The 26,948-nt window shown below is 38.1% G+C and overlaps 1 protein-coding gene across 2 annotated transcripts in view; it reads right to left on the minus strand.

Moving 5' to 3' along the window:
• The window catches only part of VPS41 (VPS41 subunit of HOPS complex), a 198,690-nt gene that overhangs the window by 7,512 nt on the left and 164,230 nt on the right, over positions 1–26,948 (minus strand). For both annotated transcript variants that reach the window (XM_031012850.3, XM_031012851.3), the window contains 8 exons: positions 25,513–25,640; positions 23,994–24,138; positions 22,052–22,093; positions 21,859–21,909; positions 19,332–19,469; positions 12,715–12,769; positions 10,552–10,692; positions 8,904–9,040 (listed from right to left, as the gene is read on the minus strand). In XM_031012850.3, coding sequence (XP_030868710.1) covers positions 8,904–9,040; positions 10,552–10,692; positions 12,715–12,769; positions 19,332–19,469; positions 21,859–21,909; positions 22,052–22,093; positions 23,994–24,138; positions 25,513–25,640 — 837 coding nt within the window. The remainder of the gene's footprint in view (positions 1–8,903; positions 9,041–10,551; positions 10,693–12,714; positions 12,770–19,331; positions 19,470–21,858; positions 21,910–22,051; positions 22,094–23,993; positions 24,139–25,512; positions 25,641–26,948) is intronic.

The following is a 26,948-nucleotide window of genomic DNA, read 5'->3' on the forward strand; positions in this document are numbered from 1 at the left end:
CCTCAGCCTCCCAAAGTGACGAGATTACAGGCATGAACCACCGTATCCAGCCAGCTATTTTTTAAAAGGGTAAAACTTGTCTCTAAAACTGTCTATGGAATAAGTGCCTTTATTGTAGCTATACATTTTGACTACCAATGTAATTTAGTTAATGATTATAGGTCTATTCTATTTGCTTGAGTAAACTTTTACAACTTATTATTTTCCTAGAAAATTGTACAGTTCTTCTGAGTTTTCGAAGTTATTGATATAAACTCATATTCTTTGTTTATTTCAGGTGGTGAAAACTTAGTCTGCAAGGACTTTTTTACGGTTATGCTGGTTGTTTCCCCGTGCCTTTTTCTCAAACTTTATGGAATTTGCAAATACATTTTGTGATGTTTCCTGAATGTTTATAGACTACAGAAGCTTATAAGCATGCAGTTTTGAAGATTATGTCCTCCTTCACACCAAAAGTAGGTTTTGTTTTCCAAAGTATGTCTAACTGGCCTTTCAAAGATCAATCATTTATAACCCACTAAAAACTTTCTCACCTGTTTCCTCCTGTTTTACCCTGGTTTCTTATTCTCTGTGTTGGACAGCCTCTGATATCACTTTCAGAACTTAAAACTAGTTTGAAACATCTTCTCTATGAAATATCTCTACTTGGTAAATTAAACAGCACCATTATTAACCTTTGCTTTGTAACCTATGCCTCTTATTAGAGTATCACTGACAATTGGATGGTTGTGGTAGCTCACACTTATAATCCCAGCACTTTGAGAGCCTGTGATAGGAGGATCTCTTGAGCCCAGGAGTTCAAGCCCAGCCTGGGCATAGTGAGACCCTGTCTCAACAAAGAATTAAAATAAAAAAAATTAGCCAGGCATAGTGGCACATGCCTGTAGTTCCAACTACTGCAGAGGCTGAAGTGAAAGGATCGCTTGAGCCCGGGAGGTCAAGGCTACAGTGAGCTGTGACTGCACCACTGCCATGCTCCAGCCTGGGCAACAAAGTAAGGCCCTGTCTCAAAACCAAACAAAAAGAATTTCACTGAGGATAAACCAGTCTTTTCTTTCCTCAACTTCATAATGGTATTAATTTTCATCTCAAAAAATACTTGTAGGCATAGCTTAGAAAGTACAATATTATCTTTCAGAGATTTATTTTCCTTACAGGACTTTCCTATATTTTTCCAAGATTATTCAAATCTAGGGGTCAATTTCTTCTTACATCCTACTCCAGGATTCTTGTTTTCTTGATATTACTTTGTTTCCTTCCATAGTTCTAAGTTTTTCTAAATTACATATTTTATCAACGTGACCTTTACTCTTCCCTTTTCGTCATTTTGAAGTCAACCAGCTATGGCTTCTATAAACAATCTGTTACATATTATATTTTGTGCTACTGTAAATTTAAATAAGAATGAATTTACAATACGACTGTTGAAAACCAACATGAGAACTTAGATTTGCCTTATCTTCCCCCTTTCTCCTTATTTCTCTGCAGTTCATCATCATTGATAATAATCCCAACCAAAAGCAAAACACCAGACCCATAGAGATTTTATAAAGCAATAAAAGAACTGTGTATCAGCAAAGTTATTATGGTTCATTAGAAACAGCGGCCATGGGAAAAATGCCATCAAAAGTTGCCAAGTTTCTGAAATTTTTATTTTAAAAGATTCTTCGAACACTAAACATTTTGCTGACATTGCCTTGTTCATACTGCAATGCTTATCACTAGAACTGCAAATGACAGGCAGCTACCTGGTTTTAAAAGCCCCCAATATGACACAGGGTAGACTGAGAAACTTTTCCCCTCATTTCTAATCCTTCCTTAGGTCACAATGCTATGGGACTTGAATTCTTCTTGAAAAAGCTTTGCTTTCAGCTGGGATTCTTATAAAAATGATGAACTGCAGAGAAATACGAAGGGAAAGAGATCCTAAGGTCTTATGTTGGAGTTCAGAAACAATCTTATAAACACAATTGTATTTAAATTTCTAATAGCACAAGGTATGGATGTACCAAATTAATTTTAAAAGCTACAGCTGGTTGTCACAGGCCACCTATGTCACCTAAAAGCTGTGATAAGGCAAAACTGAAATAATTTCAAAAGGAAAACAACAAATCTCATTTGGTCTTAAAAGTTTATTTCATGAACATATAAATTCAAAAACTCTCTCTTAGAAGAAAATTAGGAGCTTATATACTGAGAGTCAAAAAGAAATCCATGTAGGCCCAAAAAAAGGTTAGTAAGAAAGAAGCCATTATTTCCTCTTATCCCATTTGGATTGCAAAGCAGAGATATGGGCAATAAAGGACTATGGGGACTGCAGCAAATGCAAATTTGGGAACATAACTTTGGAAGGCATGGAGATGTCTGAAATTAGTTTACCAGTTTGGATGAGGTATGTGTGTGTACACGTGTGTGTTTCTGTGTGTGTACATGTGTATATGTGTATGTGTGTGTGTCTGTGTGTATGGTGTGCATAGTTTAACAAAATGGAAGTGTTAAGGCATTTTACTTCTCCCAGAAACATCAATTTAGATCATGAGCTGCATGAACAAAGGGCTGCGTCTCGCTCATCCCCAGGTCTGAGACCAAATGGAGGCCCTGTTAGCACAGAACATACTGTCTGACACAGGAGGTACTCATATATTTGAATAAATGTGTTTATAAGTCTTCAAGTATATGGCACTTTGAAAACAATTATTCCATGAGACATTAAGGCCTCTGACAGCCCCTCTGTTAAGAAGACACCCATCAGTGTTGCTGACTTCATCTAAGAGGGGCTGTCCTGCTACCTAGCCCCAGCCAGGGTTCAATCCAAGGGGCAGTTGGGAGGAACAGGGCAGGGGAGGGAAGGGAGTCAAGGGATGGACAATTTGTCATTTTTTTTCTTTAAATAAGTGTCATTTTTGAGGCAAAAGAAAAAACCGTGAAAAATAAACCCCAATTATACCTAAAAACCTAAGCTGCTTTATTAGATCCCAAAATAAATATTAAGGCTTACATTAAAATATTAAGTTAACATTAAATATGCAGCTGTATTCAATATGTAAAGAGATATTTATAAAATGCCTCTGTTAAGAACTTTAGAAACAAAAGATATTTTAGAGATCATCTAATCTCAAGGTTCTCAAATTTCAATACATAGACTAGTGCCAGACTAGGTGTGTAAGAAATATCAAGGTGGTTTAAGGACATGCTCCCTAGTCCTTCCCAAGAGAGTCTCATTCAGCAGATCTGGGCTGGGTGCCTGAAACTATGTAACGTATACAAGAATCCAGATGATACTGGTGTGCAGCCAGACTTCACAAACACTGGCTTAATCTAACTGGGAAACCAAGCTCCAGAAAACTGAAGTGCCTTACCAAAGTCTCAATAGGCTTGTTAATGGCAAAGCCAGAACAGGAGCCCACGTCTGCAAATACCATGTCCACTGCTCTTTAAAAGACAACAGTTGCCTATTTGTCCTCCATGCCAATTCTGTATGTGACTCTGGTATAAACTGCCAGTACAATGAATGCATCTCCAGAGACCAAATGGGCCCAGCAGTGAGAGATACACAGGATACGATGTGGAAGACCACACAACAGCACTATGTAGATAGTCACTTTTTATCCAGAGATAACATAAATGAAGTACCTCAAGGCACTTCACAGACACTGCTAGAATAGAAAGGAGGATGAGAATCATAACTGTAAAACCGAAAGCATGAGCACCAAAAAGTTTTGGTGCATATTTGTCTCATAAATGGATTAAAAACAAAAGCATTCACAAATAGTTAAACCTAATTATAGGGAGTGGCAAATCTCATCTACAAAGCTTCTATCTCAAGAAAAAGAACAGTACAGGGTGGATTTTCCCTCCCTCATCAGGTGAGTTGACCTTATTTTCAATATGCAGAGATTCCACATTCGCACCACTTTTGAAAGTTGGTGGAAAAGGAAGTTGGGCAATGCCTCCCTTAGATTGGTAGCTGGGGAGAGAATTATCTATCTTTAAAAAACTAAAATAAAAATACGCCAGGCGCGGTGGCTCACACCTGTCATGCCAGCACTTTGGGAGGCCGAGGCAGGCGGATCATGAGGTCAGGAGATGAAGACTATCCTGGTCAACATGGATAAACTGTCTCTACTAAAAATACAAAAATTAGCTGGGCATGGTGGCATGTGTCTGTAATCCCAGCTACTCAGGAGGCTGATGCAGGAGAATTGTTTGAACCAGGTAGGTGGAGTTTGCAGTGAGCTGAGATCACGCCACTGCACTCCAGCCTGGCGACAGAGCAAGACTCCGTCTCAAAAAAATAAAAATAAAAAATAAAAACAAAACTTCATAACCTTAGTCTTGGTCATAGATACAGACAAAATAAAACATAAATCAAAAGCAAGAGTAATGGCAAGCACTACCCATGAAAAGAAAACGTAAAACTGCCAAATTGCAGGAGGCAGAGCAGCACCAAGTGCACAGGCTTGGAATCCTGGCTCTACTGCATGACATGGGCAAATCATGCAACATCTTCTAGCTTCAACTTTCTCATCTGCAAAGCAGGGGCGAGGGCCTGCTGGGAGAACCACGTGGCATGATTCTGCCAAGTGTAAAAGGATACAAATATGGGGGTCGATCACCACAATAACACAAGTCCAGAGGAGTTTCCATCACAGTGGAAACTCCTGAGTGTTGTGTCCATCTTGTAAAGGCTAAGTTTCTGTAGTGATCTTTGAAAGTTTTGTAATCCTGTGACCCAAACCAGTGCCCAAAGCTGAACATCCTGCTCCAGAGAGAAATGTAGAGAAACCTAACTAGGCAGGTGTTGGCCTAAAGGCAATTCAGCTTTGTACCCAACGCCTTAGATCCAGTTAGCCTTATGAATGTCTGCAGCCCCTTAAGCATCTAAGATGGAGGTTTAATCTAGCCCCTGCTCCCTTTTATTTTTCTGGGGAAAACAGAGGTCCAAGGATGTGCAATGACTTCTTCAGGATCATCTACAACTTTACTTAAGGGTTAGACTCACACCAGGGACTCAGGAGGCTTAGCCTGGTGAGATTTCCACTGCACCATGACACCTCTTTAGAAGCAAGTTAAACATGCTTGCTATTTTCTTTTCCCAAGAGGTGTTACCCATAATGAAAAAAACTAAGACCCCACTCTAATTAGCAGATTTTTTAGAGATTACTTGTGGCTGTAAAAGGTAATGTAGTCATTGATTTAAAAAAGGCATGAGATTTAGTCAGAGGATCTGTGATCTGTGTTCAAAGCCAGTTCATCACCTTCCCAGACTGGCAAATCACTTAACTTTTCTGAGAGACAACCTTCTCATCTGTAAAACAAAGATGATGTTTCCTACAGAAGTGTTGTGAAGATTAAACGTTCGTCAAATAAAACCGTCAAAAGAAGTCTTTAAGAACAAAGATGCTGAAATTGTCAAGGGAAAAAAGCCTCCAACTACAAAAATGGACATAAACGCTCAACAACTAAATGCTAAATTTGTAATGTTTTAAAAATAGAAAATGTAAAAACATTAGAAATTTGTAGCATAAACTGGAAACTGGTCAGTTTACGTAAAAACTGAAGTATAACTGATACCATATTGTTTTGGAAGTTATATCAAAATAAGTGCTATTTGTCCTTGAAATCAGGCCTAGGAACATTTAAAGCTTATGAAGTGCAATACATGCCACTTGCATCTTACTGACTTCATGAAGCTTTTAAAATTTGTGCAGTGATTACACTAACAAGGTAGTCGGGTATAAAACCATAGAAAGTTAAAGAAATTAAACACTGCTGATGTAGTTGATTATACTATTTCCTTAAATTATGTCATGTCATAGGCATCTAACAAACCTAATGATGCTAACCTTCGGTTGAAGAGAGCTGTTACATTTTAGAAAACGTGAAACTAAAAGCAGAAGAGTTACTCATTTCAAGTTTTTCCCACAACATTCTCTAAACCGCTTTTCCAATTAACAACTGGCTAATGAATGATCTCCCAAAGCAGTGCCCAAGTTTTAAATGCTGTATACTCTATTGTCAATCTCCCTTTAGAGATTCCCAATGCATACCAGCAAGAAAAGGTGCTGAGAAGCCCTGTGAGAACATTTCCCCAACATCTGACCATAGATCCCTACATTACTGAATGGTTCTTGATAGCCCCTGGGGTTACTGTCCCACCCAGCCCCATCACACACACAGTCACTTCCAGATTCCTGGAAATTGATGAACATGCAAAATTTCTCCCAAATTTTCAGATTGAATAGGGTTGCTAATTTTTTACTTTGCTAGGTGAGAGTATGTGAAAAACAACATAGTTTTATAAAATACAAAATAAAAAAAGAATGAAATAAAAACATGCAAGTGAAATCCTTCTGGAAATTGCAAAATGCTCTCTGGATAAATGTATTTTTACAGTGAACCCTAATAGGTTGCCTAGAGAAAGGAAACACATTAAGCGGTCATTAATACATTATGTAAAAAGAGCAGAAAAATATTTTAAACTCTTTATCTATAAGTGAAAAATAACGCCTGGAATTCTTTGAACCACCTGCCCCCGGAGAGCATTTTCTGTCTGCATTCTCCAACAAGATGCCTGAGCTACAGTGGGGACTCTAGATGCAGCAGTTTCCACAGGCTCTGCTGCCTTCCCTGTTCATCTCTCCCTCACCCTCTGAGAAGCCACTCCTTGGTTGGGGGATTCACAGGCAACCACAGCTTTTTGGACCCACTGGCTAAATAATTCTGAACCTCCTTAACACATTACCGAACTACATACTTACATATCTTAAGGAAAAGCTCTAACTAAGAAAAAATATTTAGTAGCTTCTTTAGTAGATATTTTTATGTTAGGCATTCATTTTGCATCTAATAATAATTTCATTTTTATTACCAGCTGACTCGGAATGATGCAAATTTATTTATTAAAAATGAATGAACACTGAGATCACAGTGGTGCCCATGAGCTTGGTTCTCTGGAAGAATGACCTAGTCATAGGGATGCACTATGTGGTTTTGCAGTCATTGCAGAGGCTGGCGAAAAAGAAAGGCACAACTTTTAACCTAGTGCAAGCTTCTTGCACTACAGCTGAAAGGCAGAGGGATAATTATTTACTACTTCCCTTGGGGGAGGGTTGTTCAGAGACACCTAAATGACTTCTCATCAAATGTGGATTTGAAACCTAGAGCATATCCTGGCATGCCTGGGGTTGGTAAGGGTCAATGAAGTAAAGGTCATTATCAAGCTCACTCACACTCAGAGGCTTATAAGTTCTGACACTGAAAACACTTTCACCAAAGCCCAATTCTGACCTTCAAAATTAGTGACTTCCCCAGGCAGGGACGTCACCTTTCTGGATTCCTAGGGCGCGGCATGAAACGCCAGCTCCTCACCTCACCTCTCTTTGCCTATTAACCCATTCCCATATTTTTATTTCCTTCTTGACTTTCTCATTCTCCTTCCAATAACCTTTCTCCTGGGTCATCTGCAAACCTCCAAATCCCACTGGAAATATATGCCTGTATATCGTTAAGCTTTTTGCGGAACAGGTAATCTACTTCTTTGGCTTAACGAATACCAATCTCTCTCCCTTGAACCCAATTTCCCACAAAGCTCTCTGGAGTGAAGGCTGCATGATCTCTCACACCCCCACCCCCATCTTTAGACTTCTTCACTTTTAAAGTCGTGTTGTCCAGTTAATACCACTGTCCCCTGTGGAGAAGCTGGAGCCTGGCTTAGAGCACCTTGTTTCTTCCTCCTGGCCTTCATGTCCATTAGGATGACTCAGAAAGGCTGTGGCCTCAGTTTCTCTACTAATTCTACACAAATGACCTTTACCATCATCCCACTTTTTGAACACGTATACACCATGACTCCGCTTCAGAAACATTAATGACATCACACTCTCTGGCACAACCTCTTGTCCCTGCAGCTCTGCCATCCCTTTCATCTCTTACATCTGTTTTTGATGCCACCAATATTCCTGCAATATCTTCTCCTTTCCACCCTGCCTCTTACCTAAGGCTGTCACCCTGAGTGCAGGCAGACCTCTACTTTGCAACCTGCATGGTGAATCCTGGCCCAATGGAGCTCACATCATAATGCTCCTCAGCTAATAGCCTTTTCTTTTGGCTTTACCTGCAAAAATTGTTTCTAGGAAAGTAATTTCATCCATTATTAACAAAACCTCATTTTCAAGTGAATTAGAGGAAGAACAACAGCCTGAATTTTTAAGGAAATGTTTTAATTCAAGTTCTATAGAAGCTACCAGCATCCTGAAAAATAGTAATTGCTAGAGTCTTTTTAAGGAAAAGATTAAGATGCTTTGTAATTAGTATAATAATTTATATGAAAATAATGAGTTCCACTGTTCTTATGACAAATTCTTATTTAACAAGGATAATAAAGTTGCACTATTCTAGAAAACAGACAAAAGGTTAAACAAAATCCTATATTTTAACAGCTTTCAGGCAACAGACTACTGAATGGCTTCAAGAAAAATTATTACCTTACCGAAAAACATTTTTGTTAATTCTCTCAAACGGATACAATACTTATTCTCCCTAAAAATGTTGGGGTGGCCCGATCTAATGGCCACTATAACTGCTTTCATACTCGCCTCAATTCCATGTTATATTAACCATACAAATGTAAGAATGTCTGCTCAAAAACAAGTGAAAATTGGAGATGGCTAAAGAATCAAATAGCCTTCTTAAGGCCTTTAAGGTATTACTGGACAACACAATTTTAAAGGTGATGTTTCTAATTACTCTATTTGAACAGTTTTCTAAATATCTGGGCCTAAATAAAATGTAACCATAAAATCGAAAGTTTTTAACTGATACCTAACATAAACCCTAGAAACATTTATCCAGTACTAAGTCAACTAATTCAGATGCTCATTTGTCCAAGAAAGGATACTTACTTGCAAATTGTAGTCTTGCAGAATTTTAACCAAGGAATCTCTCAAATTGGGGATCTCCATTCCTTCCTTAATACGGTGAATCAGTAGAATTGGGTCAACATGTGTGCCAATGTTGTTTAACAAGCCAGTAATAAATGCTACAAAATACCACATAAAACAATGAACATATAAGCAACATTATAATGCAATTTTATTTGCACATAATTTGCATATAATGCAATTTTAGATCAAAAGTAACTCAAAGAAAAAATTATTTCCTTCAAAGTAAGTGTTAAAACCATTTGAATTTCTAAACTCTTAAGAATTAATCTTCTAAACTTCCAAGAACTAACGCTCCTTAAGACATGAAGGAGAAAGTAAATAAGAACTGTTTTAAAACAGTTGAACAAATGATTACTTGCCTTCAAAATACAGTTTTTAGCATCAAATGGGTGCAAATAATATTTATTGACAACTGACTATGGCTCAGGTATTATATACACTTTCCTCAAATACTGTGCAAGGTAGGAATGCTGTGTCCCCATTTTACAGACAAGGGAAATGGGGTGTTTAATTTTTCCAGGGTCACACGGCTAATAAGTAATGTGCCCAAATTCACTCACGCCAGCCTCAAGTTTATGATATGTTCTGCCACATCACTTTGCCTCTTGAGATCCTTAAACTACTACTTTATCTTGCTAGTTACAAGTGAGATTCCTTATATTGTCAAGAGGATAGTTATTAAAGTCAATTTCAGATTAAGGTAGTTACATGAACACAAAGACTTCCTACCAAACTTAAAAAAAAAAAAAGGAAAGAGGAAATTTCAAATCACTACTGCTAGTTATTTTCAAAAGAGTTGGGTTTCTGTTAGGTGACTGCTTTTGTTTTTTCTTTTCCAAAATGGGAGACCCAGTGCAAACAGTCAAGCTGAGGACCAACAAATACAAACTCTGGGTGCTGTACTGATAAAAATAGTGCAGGAAAGAGGCTACATCCTGGCTAACACGGTGAAACCCCGTCTCTACTAAAAATACTAAAAATTAGCCGGGCGTGGTGGCAGGCGCCTGTAGTCCCAGCTACTCGGGAGGCTGAGGCAGGAGAATGGCGTGAACCCAGGAGGCGGAGCTTGCAGTGAGCCGAGATCGCGCCACTGCACTCCAGCCTGGGCGACAGAGCGAGACTCCGCCTCAAAAAAAAAAAAAAAAAAAAAAAAAAAGAGGCTAAATACTACAACACAAACATCCAAATATCATCAATGTCCAGAACAGTTACATGTTTCCAAAAACGACTGGTAAGGTCTATACACTTAAACTATAAACACTCCCATATACAAGTTAAAAACAAAAAAAAAACACACCAACACAACCCAGATGACATTTATTCAATTTGCTTGCAGCAGGTAAAAATATGCCTCATGGCGACACAATTAATAAACTGTGTAGCCACCTGTTCTTCATCACATGCAGGTAATGCAAAGTGATGAGGCTCCAGGTTTTCCAGCACAGGAGGAGTATTGGAAATCATTACAACACACCTGGCCTATTTTTATTGTAGGTACGCTGCCATTTTTTTAACCCAATGTATCTTGAAATAGTTTTTAATCTAGACATAACTGGTTACACTGAGAGAAAAAAAAGTTATAACCACAGATGGCTTTTATGCTTACGTGGTTTGTCAATGGAATATAAAATCAAATCTTCCCACAGCTCTCCATCATCTTGCTCCTTGGCAAATTCGATTGCTTTATCAACATCATGTAATTCCTCCATAATCATCTTCAGGGCACTTCGGCTATTACCCATTCGGCCTTGGTGGGGTGAAGACGGGAGAAAGAGTTCATTTAAGATATTTTAATAATTTTTTTTAAAGAAATTGCATATCTCTTAATCTGTGTACATAGTTGGAAAGCTAAGACAAGGCTATTTTCTCATGTGACATCAACATTTACTGTCTATAACACAGCAAAATAAGTATCTCCTATTTACTGGATATTTACTCTGTGCTGAGTACTCATTTAAGTGCCTCATATAAATGACATCATTTAACCATCACTACAACCCTATGAGGCATGTTCTACTAAGATTCCTCTTTTATAGAAGAGGAAATAGAAATGTTAGTAGCCTGCTAAGATCATACAGCTACTAAATAGTACACCGTGAATTTGAAGCCAGGTCTGTCATACTCTGACTTACTTTTGATAGACTTATATATATTCTGGAGGTCAATACCTTCACATGCAGATACACTTAAAATGTTTAAAGGCCCTAAAGTCATTCTGCCTCATGAGGTAGCTGTGCATACTGCTTTTCTGATACACTTTGTGCCAACTGCAAACTCAATTATCAGACGGCTTCCTCATTTTCTTCTCTCCCACGTTCAGAGGAAGGCCTTTCAATAACCCTCATGAGATGAAAGTATTTATCAATCATGCCTTCTATTGGCTAATTGTCTTTACATACTTTGCTCATTGATCTATGGCATTTTAATAGTTTAAAATTTTCCATGAGTTTTTAATATAGTACATGTAAGAAAGCCTTACTCAGTGGAGGGACAACAACTGCCTGGTTGTAGGTTGTCACCCTTACCTCTGTCTCTGGGCTTGCAGGAACTAGTAAAGGATCTTGAATCCTTCCCCCTGCACATGGCCATTATCAACTGATAAAAGCTGGCTTGTGAATGAAATGATATCCCATTTGATACCCCTTCCACAGCATTTTGTGTTTCTTACAAATATTATTTCCACAGTTTATGTCTCTAAAAATGGTTAGTTATTTAAAATGTTTACAGGATTATCAAGTTTTTTATAAAATCAGACTATATGTCCCTAATAAGTCCTCTACTGCTTCTAAGACAATATGACAAAAATTTATTCCACCAAAATATTTCTTGGGGAGAACACTGTTTGGAATTAGTGAATCGATGAGCTACTTAAAATTGTGATTAGAACCCCAGGAACATGCTGAAGTAACAAAATGCAGCCCCAAAAGCACTTCTCCTAAGAAGGGCAGGTGCTATAACTGGACAGTTCTGGGTTTGTGGCTGAGCACCCATGAATCTGCATACACATAAAAGGGAATAGAGGATTTGGATTATTTTTCAACAGAGGCAAAGAGGCCAATGAGAGTGAGTGCTGTATAAGGGAAAGGCGTAAAGCGGAAAAACCCTACTGAGGTCAGCAGGGAAGTGACAATGGAGAAACACCAAATATGAATGTTATGTTATATGCTACATTATGCAATCCTCAGTACAACCCACATTGTTGTCATGCACGTGGCTCATTTTGGAAGAATGTGAAAACATGACAAGTTTTGTTTCTTGGTATGCATGGTACAAAAATTGTGACTCATGTGGAGGTAGGAGCCAGAAGACCAGGAACACTGACACCTAGATTATATCAAAAAGCTCTCCTCTTTCTCCAAAACTACGGTATTCAATTGCATTTCCTCTAGTTATTTAGGGTGTGATTTCTAAAAGTGATTATTTATTTTCTACCAATACGATGGTAATATAAGCTGATCATAATTTTTTAAAAAATGAAAAAACTTGTCAACTCATCTACAATTTATTTTAATCTATGTTGTGAGGTATAAACTGATAAATTTTTATATGTTGATTATACATTGCCAATATGTTATTTCAACATTTATGAAACAACTCTTCCTTCTTTACTGTGCTGTGAAGTCTGTTTCATATATTAAATTATTGTAAAAATAGGCTCATATTCTGTGTTACATTGGTCTAAAACCTATGTCCTTTCTTACACAATTTACTTCATGTTGTCATCCCATTTCTTAGTTTATGGGGACCAAAATGAACAAAAGCTACTTACTCAGAAGATAAACTGTCTCTTCTACAAAGTTTCTCTGTTGACAGATCTCAAGAGCCTTCAATTAAAGCAGGGTAAAAATGTTACTATAGGTGACCAAATAAGAACAAATAGTAATAAAGTCATTTAAACTTACACTAGAAAGAATTTTTCCACAGCTTCTTTAAAAATAAAACAAAGCAAACAAATAAAGAACACATCTCCCTAGACTGGCTGCACTCAGTTACCTCTCAGAGGTACTGGACTCTACACAATTCAATTTAAAACATATTTGAAGCTACTCAGAACATTTCATGAGCAAGAGTAGAAAACAAGACACCAAATGAAAAGAAAGGGTCTTTCCCACTAAGCTTTCTCTCTTTACACTACTTCAGGTTTCTTTACAGCACTGCTTCCTTCCAAATCTGTAGTCATTTGTTTAAGCTCTGTTTCCCTCCATTAAGATGTAAGGAATGTTGCTCATGGTTGAACTTTTCCTAGTATTGTGCATACCATAAGCTCAGGAAATATGAATTCATGCTGCATGAATGAACAAATGAATGATTGAATTTACTAGGAATATTTGTACTGCCAGATCACAGGGGCTGAAAGAGAACTCTGCTCAAGGATCTGTCAAATGTGAGAAGGAAAAAACACTTCTGATGATCAAGAAGGATCCAAAAAGGAGCAACTATGCAGATGAGAGCATTTCCATTAGTCTTAAAAAGAAAAAAAAAAGACCTACTATATATTGATAAATTACTTACTAATTCTAAATTAATCAGGATACATTTACTATATGCTCTGTGCTGGGTGCTAGAGGGTCAGGTTAGATAGAGATGCAAAGATGACAATAATAAAAATGTTAGTGATGATTACAGGTAAGAGGAAAACAAAGAAGAGAATAATGGAGGAGGCTTAGTAGGAGCATTAGCAGCATGAGTCCACCCCTGGGAGCTCAGGGTCCAGGAAGTGACACAGATGTGACAACGCATTATTCCACGATTAGAGTAACATGAACAAAGGGCCATGTGTATAGAGGAGGGACACTGAAACTGTGTGGTCCTCTTGTGAGAAGCTTCAAGGGGAAGTGGCATCTGAACCGGGTGCAGTATGCTGAATGAGTGCACCTGGGAAACCTTATCTCATACCCTGCCTACAAAACTTTCTATTGCATTGCTCCACTCAGACTTAAAGCTGAGAATCTCTACCACGACTTACAAGGCATCCACAACCTAGCCCTTAATTTCTGTGCAGCTTCACCTGCCTCTGCTCACCTCTCCATTGCGTCCCCTTGCCTGAAATGCTTCCCTTACCCTGACTCTCCACTACTGGATGGCACTACCTTACGTCATGAGGTCAAGGTCACCCAAGGTGGACGAACAAGAGGAAGGAGCCCCGGTCTCTGGCCCCGCGGCATGGTGCTCTCAGCAGGGCCACTCCACCAACACTTCCACGTGACAGAAAAAGAAACTGTTGCTCTGTTAAGCCACAATTATTTTGGGATTTTTATCACTCACAGTTGAATCTAATCCTAGCTAATACCGAGAAAATCTTCCTTTGTTTTGATTAAATATATGGTTTACCTATTCCTATATGGTCTTGCCTGTCAATCACCATTGTAAATGATGAAACTTTCTTACCAACTCTTCACTCTCCTGCAGTGATACTACTGCAGAGACAAAAAACATAAGTAAGAAGTTAAATAATAAAGCAAAATAGTGCAAATACATCAGAGGACATGGGATTCAAACAAAAAATCGCTGAGAACCCAACTGAGTGCCTAGATTTGTTCTGGGTGTTACGATACAGATAGTTTATAGTTGAGTGGGACTGCCATTCACAGATAAACAGAACACTGTAATACAAATGAATAAGGAGAATGTTTAGAGAAAGATAGTCTGACTAATGATAAGCATTTATGCTGCTTAAAATAATTTATTATTAAAAGGTATCCATGAATCAATTCTGTACTTGGAAATTCACTTACACACTTTAAAATACCATTCAAGATTTCAAACAGAACCATTACCCATTTTCTTCTGCACATGAGAATGCTTAAGAACATGCTAGTCTCAAACCACAAGAGTTTGCAGTTTGAAGCCTCATCTGAGTTATCCAAGACAGCAGCCACTTGCTCTATGTGTCTATTTAAGTTTAAATTGATTAAAATTAAATTAAATTGAAATTCAGTTCCTTGGTAGCAATAGCCAGATTTCAAATACTCAATTGTGACATGTGGTTGGTGGCTACTATGTTGGACAGAGTAGATTATAAAACATTTCCATTGCTGTAGAATATGCCATAGAATAGCAAGGCTATAAGATCCTGTATATACTTTCAAAAAGGAAGTCATGTGGAAAGAAATGTCTGAAGGCAAGCTGAAGTTAGGAATGACACGAATGCAAGCAGATGAGTATCACCAAGTTCAAAGATAATTTGAGTCTCTGAAATTTCAATTTCACATAATTTTAGATGTTTCATGATGAGTTTCTAACAGTATCTTAAATTATCCTCTTCTCACAAATTAGAAAATGGACTTTAGAAATCTCTAGAAATTTTGAGTAAAGTATAAAAAGAAAGCATTTAGATTCTTGAATGTTCCTGGACCATGGTGCTCCCTCTAGAGGAAAGAGTAGGGAAACTAAGATTTTTAAAGTAGACACACATAACACATGCGCTCGCGTGCGCACACACACGCGGGGACAATGCAGTGAAAACAGAACTGAAAAATCAGAATAATAATAGAGCTTGAGTAAAAAATGATGCAAAAATAATATTTTAATTCTCCTCTTTCTGATTTAGTATGAAGGTAAAGAATGAAGTTAGAAAACTGAGGGTAACTAATAAGAACCTTATCAAATGTAAATTAAATAATTATTTCTACCTATCCTTGATCTCGTCATCTTTTATCCAATCTTCTCTTTAAATTTCTTTAATGAAAATCTGCAAACTTGGCATCTCTCAGCTTTATTCTTCCGAATTCAGAAATACTGCCACCTTGTGAATACTATTAGATATGAGAGCGATCACAAATTCCAGTATAAATCTGCCGAACTATAAAACTGATGATCTGCTCTTAACCACTCTAGGCACAAGCAAATCAGATCTGCAAAATGAAAACCAGTGCCTGATGACCACATCTGTAAATTACAGGACAGTTTAACAGTTAAAAAAAAAAATCTTTCATGATTCTTGCAATACTAGGAAATATCTTATTTCCATTAACTTTTTAAACCTGAAAATGATTCCCCAACATAGTGGAAAAAATACAGAGCCTAAAATTAAGTCATCCAGGTTATAAGTCTTGGTCCCTCAACTTATTAGCTCTAGACTTTAGGCTTTTTTCCAGCTCCCTAAGACTTGGTTTGTCATGTATAAAATGACTCTATCCACCTAACTGCACTTTTGTAGAGATTAAATAAAACAATATACATGAAGGCACAGCATACATTATAAAGCACAAAAGAAATACAAATAATTTTTATTATCTTTAAAAATTGCTGTAGATGTTATAAATTCCCACAAACTCTGTATTTCCTTTAGAACAAACAATTTCATAAAAGTTTATGATTAATTTTTGAATTTCAGAGTCGTGGTGATTTTAAATCCTGAACTCTGGCCTTTGATAACTATAACTAGGGCTTTTGATGTGATGTCAGGATCTTTCCAAAGTTTTCGGCCAAATACTATTGATTGTGGGATTTCAATCAATTCAAAATAAGGTTAACCTAGATTCTTGAATATTTCAATCAGTTGCCAATCTGAAATCACCTCCTCTCAACAATTAGCCAATTGTTGGCAAAGGAAGACAACCAAAGGAAAGATAACCAAAATTAGAAAGATATAGTGTCTTCCCAGCAAAGGAAGACAACCAAAATTAGAAAGATATAGTGTTCTGCCAGAGGTAAATTATAAACAACAGTGGATCAATGGGTTCTGAATATGCCTTTGAAAGTTTAAACACTTCTCATTTAAAGTAGAAACAAAGAACAAAAAAATCCTCTTGTACCAATAGGACTCAACAATCTCTAAATTCTAAGGAAGCAGACAGAAATTTCTTTGGGGAAAGGGAGGCATTATAATTTCAAAGTTCTCAATTTCATATTCAGGAGAAAAAGAGATCACATTTTCTATGAGTCGCTCTTTACACAAAACAGGCAGACAGGTATTCCGTGCCCTTTACTAGCAAGCTTGGGGTGCGTTTAATTGGAGAAATCCACTTTGTCATTCGCAAATTGGTACATACGATAGCTTTTCATGTCACATGTAAACATAAAAAGGGATTTGTTTCTAAGATGACTGAGTATATACAGAATTCTTTCTTATTATTCTTTTTTATTTATTTAAAGAGAGTTTTGCTTTCTCGCCTAGGCCGGAGTGCACTGGTGCAATCATAGCTTATTGTAACCTCAAACTCTTGGGGCCAAGACATCCTCCTCCCTCAGCTTCCTGAGTAGCTATGAATACTGACTGGCATGTACCACTACACTGGACTAATGTTTTTATTTTTGTAGAGACAGAGTCTTGCTATGTTCACCAGGCTGGTCTCAAACTCCTGGCCCAAAACTATTTTCCCACCCTCAGCTTCCCAAAGTGCTGGGATTAGAGGTGTGGGCTACCACACCCAACCAGAACTTATTTTAAGGAAAAAGGAGTAAGAATCTTGAGTTAGTAATACTGTCATGAACCTCTCCTTTAAGACAGCTTTGGGTACCTGATAGGGTAGAGTGCTATGTTTTCTACAAATATACAGATTTCCCACAATAGATCCTGACAAACAGATAATCTCTTATGAAGAAGTCTCGATAACCTGAAACATGAAAACCCATTTAGGGAGTCCTAAAAATATGGATTACTACTTGATTATCTTATAATGGTCTGTTTCCACCATTACCACCTCTAATCCATGCTCAAAATTCTCTTTCAGTGGGACACATGAGATAAATTTTTAAAAATAACTGTGTCTAAAACATAATTGGTTTTACTATGCTTGTGCTGAGTTCTTTTACATTCAATATGTTGTTTCCAGTGGACCAGAGAGAAAAATTCTACAAGGTCTACACAAATGCTCTAAGCAAGCCATATGTGTAGGAAGCATCACATGCAGGTCTGCAACATTCTGCTGCTCCCTACTGGGTGAAGCAGGGTGTCTTCCACTGAGTACTACTAGACCCGAAAACTTTAAACCAGGTGGGCATAAAGTGTGTGAGAGATATAGAGATACTGGAACCTGGGTGGCGCCACTGCATCTTGTGCTTAGGGAATGGGAAGGGCTGTTAATCACCCACATGTGACCTCTCTGTCTCAGAGGTCAATGGGAGACTTCGGGAGACTGCCACATCCTCTCTGAAATATACAATGTTTTCTTGAAAAGTGAGAAACAAATGAAGGAGCACTGTTCAAAGAATAAGATTCTCACTCTATTGCCAGGTTATAAAGTCCTATGGTGAGAGAAGAGAGTAGTATCTGTTTTTACTTTTAGAGTAAGATAATGAATTTCCAAATTAAGTCCTCAGAAAATGTCTTAGGGCCCCAAATATAAAATGCTAATGTTGTTTTATAAGTTAACAGGCAGGCAAGATTTTTTTCAATAATTGTGGACTTTAAAAATCCATTGAGCTAAATTGGTTCACAGTACTCCAATGCATTTAATAATCGTGGGCTAAGGAAGCATACACAGAAGTTGTAAGTGTACATAAACTGTGTTATCATCCAGCTTCTTTGCACATATCTCTAATGGGTCAAATATGTTTATTTTGTTGGTCCACACAGCTGACTTTCAAAAGTACCTGGCCATCCAAATTTAGTCAGACATTTGTAGATGTTAGTGGTAGATGGTATTGAGAACTGCAGGACATAATACTGTTGGCTTTTAGGCTGCCCAGTTGTTAGCACATATATAGTTAAGTACTTCAGTTTATTTTGAAACAGCAGTCTCATAAAACTTACTAGTCCTTATTTAGCCTGAACTAGGACCTTGCATGTATATAATTTATTCATTCATTCTCTCACTCATGATGCAACACACATTTAGTAAATGTCTAATGTGTGGTGGGTACTAGATTTACCAAAATGAGTAAGACAAATTCCTTGTCTTTGAAGAATTTCCGGGAGACAGAGACTAGTAAGCAGATAATTATAGTGGAATGTAGGATCTAGGAGAAACAAAGAAAAACATAGGGTAGACACTTAAAGAAGATAGGATGCAGGACCTAAGCTATGACCTTGGTTTATCAAACCTGATTCCTGACCGGAGCAACTGCTTCTGGCTTAGGACAGTCTGTGTCTCCCTCCCAGGCTCTGACTCTGAGGTGTCACTCTGATCCTGGGAGATAGACTGAGACTTCTAATATATCATTTTTGCCTGATGGTTGATTAAGTCCTAGACCCTGGATTAAGCTGTTCTTCCAATTAAACCTGTCACAGAAATGCTTCAGCTCTTCACCAAAGTCTAATCCAATGAGATCTCCTTTTCTTGACAGAATGTCCCAGCCAAAAACCTACCTCTTTGAGAGCAACAGTCTTCCCCCTGGAAAGGGACAGATGAACAGAGATAGGAAGAGAAGAAAGACAAACAACTTACCATCAATGACAACCTCTTCATCCAAAGTATACAAGTCGGGGAGTCTGTGCCTTACCTTTTCAAGTGGGCAATGGGTACTGTCTCGGAGAAAGGGAAGTAAGTTTGGTCGATCATATTCAGCATAAAGACTGATCTGTTTTTCATGGTAACGCTGCCCCTTATGGTGGTCTCTCTTGAAAAGCTTATGCAAATACTAAAAGGAACAAAAGATAAGCCGTGACCCATTAAAATAAGAAAAGCAATACCTGGCTAACATTGCTATTTTTAGCTCTAAACACCTCCCATGGACAGGTTGGGGGAGAAGCAGTCTTCAGGGAAAACCTCTAGGTGATGGAGAAGTGGAAAGGAAAACCCTTTGGGAGAGCAAAGGATTCCGATACTTTCTCTAGAAGGGCCCCAAAACCTGACTCTGCCACGTACCAACTGTGACCTTAGGCAAGTCACTAATCTCTCTGAGACTCAGTTTACCTACAAAAATTTTATTGAGTTACTGTGACAATTAAACGAGTTGCCATTACAAAATCACTCAGAACCAATGAACTTAGCATACACTAAGAACTACAGAAATGTTAATGACAGTAGTTGTCAATATCATCATTGGTATCTGCTTTGGCTCAGAAATAAAAAGATGAGTGGTCTTCCCAGATCATAAAAATTATTTTACACAAAAGAGGGCAGAGTCCTGGGACAAGCACATATTCTTAAAAACTCAAGTAACGGTCACTAAACTCATTTCCATACATTCTGCATCTCCTCTTTGTTGACTCTTCAAATGAAATGCTGCCTAAACTGGTAACATCAAAAACAAAAATACAAAGTAAAAATCAAGAAGAATGCAGGTGTTCTGAAACAGTTTTCAAAACTGATTCCTTACCTTAGCTGTCTGAAAAAAAGTTAATCAACTTCACAGGAAATCAGTAATTCACTTTCTCCTCACAGGCAAGATTAAGTCTATCAATACAGTACTCAGAAGTCAGAAAACAATTAAATGTTTAGTTAATATTAAATGTAAACAAAAACCCCACAATCTACTGAAGACGGGAAGACTTAATCACCAATCCCACGAGCATTAACACCTTGGGTGGCTGTTTCCAAATGGATTGGTTTATAACAGACATACAGCACCAGCCGCCCTGCAGCTGAGACTGTAAATGCACTGATGTTTGTTACTACTGTTGAAGCTAGTCACAATGACGCCTAACCATGGACACATGCACCTTAAGAAACCAATCTTCAGGCTTCCTGTTCACTTCTTCCTAAGGCAAAACGGAGCAGTACAAGCAGTAGACTGAACTCATGTGCCAGGCAGAGGTCTGATGAACACCACCGCCAGTCCACTGGCACTGGGGTCAGTGTGTTAGCGGGGATATGTGGTGCTGTTTCCCAGAGTGCAAAAAGGACAGGGAGGCCCTGTCACATGAATGCTGAGTCAAATTTATATATATAGAAACAAGACATTGCCTGGCGGGGAAGATGAGCCATGTTAGTGTGGGCTGTGCCACCACTTCGCCATTGCACTGATTACATTGTCGCACAGATAGCTACTGCCCATAATCCTGTCTCGTGGCTTAAGTAGGTCAGAAATCACTGCTTTATAAATGAATTCCTAAGGTGGTTAGCAATGTGGAGCCTTGCTTGGGAAGCAGATAATCTTGAGATTTCCAATCATGAACCATGCAGCAGTAGCATCTGAGCAAAAGAGAAAAAAAGGTGCCTCTCATTCCCTTCCTGCAGTCTTCAAAAGCTTCAAAGGAGAAAAATGACTTTTGAAAAAAATGCTCTATTCCCTAAGCCTCCTCCTAGGGTGCAATGAGATGGGCAAAGATACAAGCACACTTATTGTATCTGATACCCATAGTCCTATTGATATAATCCCTATGTGTGCTGAAGTTTTCTCTTGTATAAGTTTTAAAGGACATAGAAAACAACTATTCCTGCTTTACTCTCATGATGATGCAATGCAGAGAATTGAAGTAGCCCCCCAAAGAAATCTAGAATAACAGGCCTTAATTACACAACCACCAACAGCACACAAGAAATATGGAATTAGCTATTGTCATGGTGAGGGACAAAAGAAATGAGACTCTGCCCTTTTATCGCTCTGTGGTCTGGATATGGAATGGTTGTCTGACATTTCCTTAGCAGGAGAACTTGGTACAGTATCTGCAGTGCCATACTGGCCTTTACTGTGATGTATGCCATGGTTATATTTAATGGCAACTACAGAGGGAGAGTACTTATTCCTAGACACAACGTAACACAAAAACATTCATTATAGTTAAATATATAGTTATGTTACATATATTTATATTATAGTAATATAATAGATTGGTAACTTTTTTCCATCACAATTCAATTGTGGGTCAAAATTCAACTGCCTGATCTACAATTAATCCCTGACGTTGAATTCACAGCATATGCTGCATTTTGGTAATTACAGAACATTGTTTGTGGTGAAACCTCCAACTGGAATATTAACCTCCTTGAAGAATTCACTCCAGTATCCTCCTCGCACCAATACTGAAAGGTGATTCACCCACTGGTCAATCAAAAGGGCAAAAGGAGGAGATTGCCATGCTCACCACATGCTGCAGCTCTGGTCTGTCTTCCAATTCTTCCACTACCTTTTTAATCTAGATAAAAAAGAAAAGTTTCAAGGTGGAGTCATGAGGACAGAAAGACAGCTGCAAAATTATCTGATAAACTCTCTTCTTCACAGCTATAGGAGTCCCAGACGTTCATCTGGTAACACATATAAAAACAAATGACACTCACTGAAATTTTATCTTCATTGTCCAAAAGCATGTCAACAGCTTTCTGAAACATATAAAAAAAGCCACAGTCAATGAAATCCGTTATTTAAGAAGAGAAGACTAAACACAATGCAGTGTACCTACCACAGTTCACAGGTGGAAGGCTTATTTTGTATACTTAAGGAGGCCCTTAGCTTTACAATGGCTCTTATGGAAAATGATATTTGTGAAGAACTGCATTTTCAAATGCATCTCAATCTGAAGCCTATGTGTTTTGCATACTACTAAAATGGTGCTTTGCTATAACTTCCCAAATACAAAACATCTTGACTGCCCATATCCTAGCCCCCCGCCCCCTGATGTCTCGGATACCTTCACACCTTCTCATGAGACTCTCAGTAGTTATGGAGAGCATCTCTTTACCAGTATATCAAGAAAATGAGCTTTTCTTCCGGCTACTTCAACCTCGACCTAGTCTCCCTATGAGACTCCACAGACAGAAGGAGCTGGTTTTATGAGGAGAAGGGAATAAGAGAAAGAGAATGAGATACCTGAAGTTTCATAATGACGTAAAGCTTTTGGACTTTCAGAATTTACTTTAGCCACTTTTATCATTCGGGAAACACAAACTAGACAGTTTGTGTCAAGAGGAAGAGGGAAAGCAGCACACCAGACTGAGCCTCACACGGAACACCTGGGGGCCCTGTTCTAGACTCTGCTACGACCCAGCTGTCTGCTCCAAATGTTACTTTTGTTCTCTGAAATACGAGGGTGTTGGAGTAGATTATCCCTAAGGTCTCTTCTAACCAGAAGACTCTGATTCCTTACATCTGGATCACATTCTAGAATAGCAATTAGTTTCAGCTCATTCATCTTTTTTCCACAGGAACATATGCAAAATGAGGCTCTGGAGAACAATGGAAGGGGGTGCATGAGGGGAGACTAGATATGAGGAAAATGTAATTAATTTTTACATAAGCATCTCATCCTCTGCCAGACAAGCAGAGCCTCTCTACCTGAACTTCCTTGGAGCTACATAATTCTTCGTAAATCTGTAGTCCCTAAAGACTTGACTCAGTATTTTAAAAAGGGCTAAAGCATCTTTGAGAAAAAGGGGTAGCTCTAGCTCCTATCTAAATTAAGTTTAAGTTGGTGGAGATTAATATAGCACACAATATCTCTAAATACAGTACAATATAATTGAAAAATGCATTAATCCTTTTGGAGCCTTTAGGGTTCTACTTTTAGGTTTATCTAAAATTTCAATTTTTTGAATAAGAACACTGTTTTATAAACCTATTTCTGTCATGAGCACTTGTAATTAGATTTCTTTTACACACACACACACACACACACACACACACACACACACGCAGCTTGCATCACTTTGCAAGAGCCAATGTGAGCTGTGGCTGGGTCCACTCATTAGGGGGCTTAAATTTATTATTAGGTTATTCAAATTTGTCACACAATAAAATAACATATTCCACATGTCCTGGACATGAGCATCACCTCAAACCAGGGGAAACTCCACATGCTGGATACGTGAACACCAAGAAATAAAATAGTAATAAGTCGGTCAAGACGGAAGTTCGCTTAATTTTAAAATTCTGGAAAACAGGTTAGGAGGGATAAATGAGTCAAAGTATATATGTGGTTTGTTTCTATAAATTATATGAATTGTTTTAGCAAGAAATTACTTTACATGCACACACACACAACTTTAAAAGTTCTCTATCAAATTTGAATTGCTTTCACAGAATAACTACATTATGAAAAGGATTCCTGAATGCCAAACAACTAAAATAACAACATCTAGCAAGGGTCAGAGTGTTCTAAAGATTGTCGGCATACAGCCAAGTTATGTGATTCATTCACCAATCCAGCATTTGGATAGATATCTAAGTATTAAATATTTGGAATAGTAAAAATAATTGACAGTACTAAAATAAAAAGCACATTACCTCTGAATCAAAATCCATTAATAAAACAATTTTATCCTTGATAGAACTGAAAAGATTATGCTTGTGGATCAACTGAAAAACGTCTTTATGTCTTAATGTTAAGTATATTTCCAGAGCGTTGCCATAGTTCTTGTCATAGGTGTACCTGGTAATACAAATTTTTTACATTAATATTCATCAACAGTTCTAATTAAAACACACACAGAGAGATCATGGTTCACAATATTAAAAATGGAAACACTCCTTTAGAGAGAAAAGTTAACTTTATTTCGAAAAATATTCCTATTTTTTGAATAGGATTTAACTATACATGACCAATAAGTATTTCTTTCTCAGAACTTTGCCTCTCATGTTGCCAAAATTTAAGAAAATTCACAATATTCAAGTAATAAAAATGGTCTTTATTGGGGGTCTCAGTCTCAAAAGTTTTACAAACATCCATACAGCAAAGAAACTAGGATCCAGGATGAAGTTCTCATTTTAGTAACAGAAACATCCGTTCCAATTCTTACAAGCAGTATTCAGCTGACAAATGGCTAATATTCCAAAAGCTGATTTTAAGGGGGCTGTGTCTAACTGAAATGTGTTTTTCCATTGAAACAATGTTTTTCACATTAAGTCCCTAAGTCAGCTCTTGAGAGGTCACTGAACTGAAGCTGTACTGTTGGTCCATTATGAACAGTGCTGCAGACTCTAAGGGGTATCTAACAGGACAACGTTTCCAAGAGAACATGATTAGCATTTCAACTTAGAATGCCATAAACACAACCTCCTCTTGTGGAAAATCCAACACGTCCAGAGTTCTAGGTCATTTTGGTATACCTTTTTTGGTTTTGGGCAAAAGAAGAAAAAAGAAGGGAGAGGAGTGGTCTGAGGTGATGGGGGCACTGAGGAGAGGTGGATGCAGGGATGGTCGTCTTGGCTAGACCTGCGGTATACTTCTTGTTTTCCTAGATCGAAGGTACTTGAGAGCATATCTTATCTATCTCTGTATCATAAGCATCTCGCACAAAGCCTGCATCACTGAATGTGCCCAAGAAATATGAAAAATATTAACCAAGCTGCCATTTTCTGAGCCCTGACTCAGGGTCAGGGAGTCCTCTATTATGACATCTCTTTTAAAGTTTAAAATTATCCCATAAGGAATTGACATTTGAGAGATTAAATTAACTGACTTGAAGACCTTAGAAGAGCAGAATCCAGAGCCTTGCTCATTGGGAAACTGTTATGCTTGAGTGATCTAAAACTTGGCACCCTTTTGTTTCCTAACCACTGCCTCTCCCAAGCACTGTGCGTTAGGGTTTCTCTTCTCTGGGAAGCAGATTACATTGCAATTGTACAGTTTCACACATGTCCTTATCGCCTACTCATTTGAGGTTTATGAAAGGTTTTTACTAAGAAGGAATGTAGGAAAATGGTATAAAATACATCTTCTCCACTTGGAGTTTGCCAAATCTAAAGTATGAAAAACTTTTCAACACAGATTGATATGGAAAAAGAAACACTTAAGTATACTCACAATTCTGCCAGGGTTTTAAGTAAAGTTTTGTTCTGACTATCTTTCTTCAAATGATCCCGAACTGCTTGAACTATGACTGAATTATTATACAGATCTCCAGGCCATTCTCGGATCAATGTGGCAAAACCCTAACCAAACATGAAAAACAGAAAAAGAACACTCATTCAACAGAATAATAGTTGTGATATTGTGAAATATACATTTGGTCCTCCTTCTGTTTCCTGGCATATAACTCTTAAAATCCTTAGAATCTCTAAAATGATGTGTCTTCTTGTATGCTAATGAGCTGACTGGTGGCTAGCAGCCCCTAGGTAACTTAAGGATGGGGTTGGGCACAGGATAGACTGAGACAGGATTAAAGGGTTGGAACTTTTCAGCCCTACCCCCACCCCTGCCCCACAACCTCCAAGGAGGGGAGAGGGGCTGAAGGTTACACCAATTACCAATGGCCCAATGTTTAAATCAATCATGTCTAAGTAATGAAGCTTTCATTAAAACCCAAAAGGAGTGGCTTTGGAGGGCTCCCCAAGAGCTGAACACCTGGAGGTTCCTGGAGGGTGGTGCACCCAAAGAGGGCCTGGAAGCTTCATGCCTCTTCCCACATACCTTGCCCTCTGCATCTAATCCATTTGGCTGTTCATCTGTATCCTTTGCAATATTCTTTATAATAAACCAGTAAATGTAAGTAAAGTGTTCCCCTGAGTTCTATGAGCTGCTCTAGCAAATGAGTCAAATCTAAGGAGGTGGTAGTGGGAATGCCAGTTTATAGTTGACCAGTCAGAAGTACAGGTGACAGCCTATAACTTGTGATTGGTATTGTCTGAAGTGGGGGCAGTCTTGTGGGCCTGAGCCCTCAGCCTGCAGGATCTGATGCTATCTTCATGTAGACAGTGTCAGAATGAACTGAATTAGAGGACACCCAGCTGGTGTCCACTGCAGAACTAATTGCTTTCTTGGTGTGTAGTGGAAAAACCCAGACATTTGGTCACAGAAGTGTTGTGTTGCGAGAGTATAGCATGAGAAACTGAGTTTGGTTTCTCCTAAATTCTCAAAACAAACCAAACAATTTAAACCATCCCTAAAAGCATTCACTTTTAGTCACATAACAGACCAAACAATTATATGATTAAAAGTTTGTTCAATAAATATTTCATCAATTTTCAGACTATGGGTTTGGGTGTGGTGAAGAGTTGTAGGGAATATTATTGTACAATAAATCTCCATTTAGCATTCCTGGGAGGCAGGTCGTGCCATCTACTTCTGTCCTTAGTTTTACGAAATGTACAACTAAGAAAGCTATCTTGTTCCTTCTATAAAGTGCATGGACAAGAGTTTAGGTTGGACTTGCTCTATGCCCATTCTGGACTAACTGTAACATTTGGATGACAGCTTTAACATCTTACAGATATTACCCAAGTCAGCTACTTTCCCCACCA

This window comes from Gorilla gorilla, chromosome 6 (genome assembly GCF_029281585.2).
Source record: "Gorilla gorilla gorilla isolate KB3781 chromosome 6, NHGRI_mGorGor1-v2.1_pri, whole genome shotgun sequence".
NCBI lineage: Eukaryota > Metazoa > Chordata > Mammalia > Primates > Hominidae > Gorilla > Gorilla gorilla.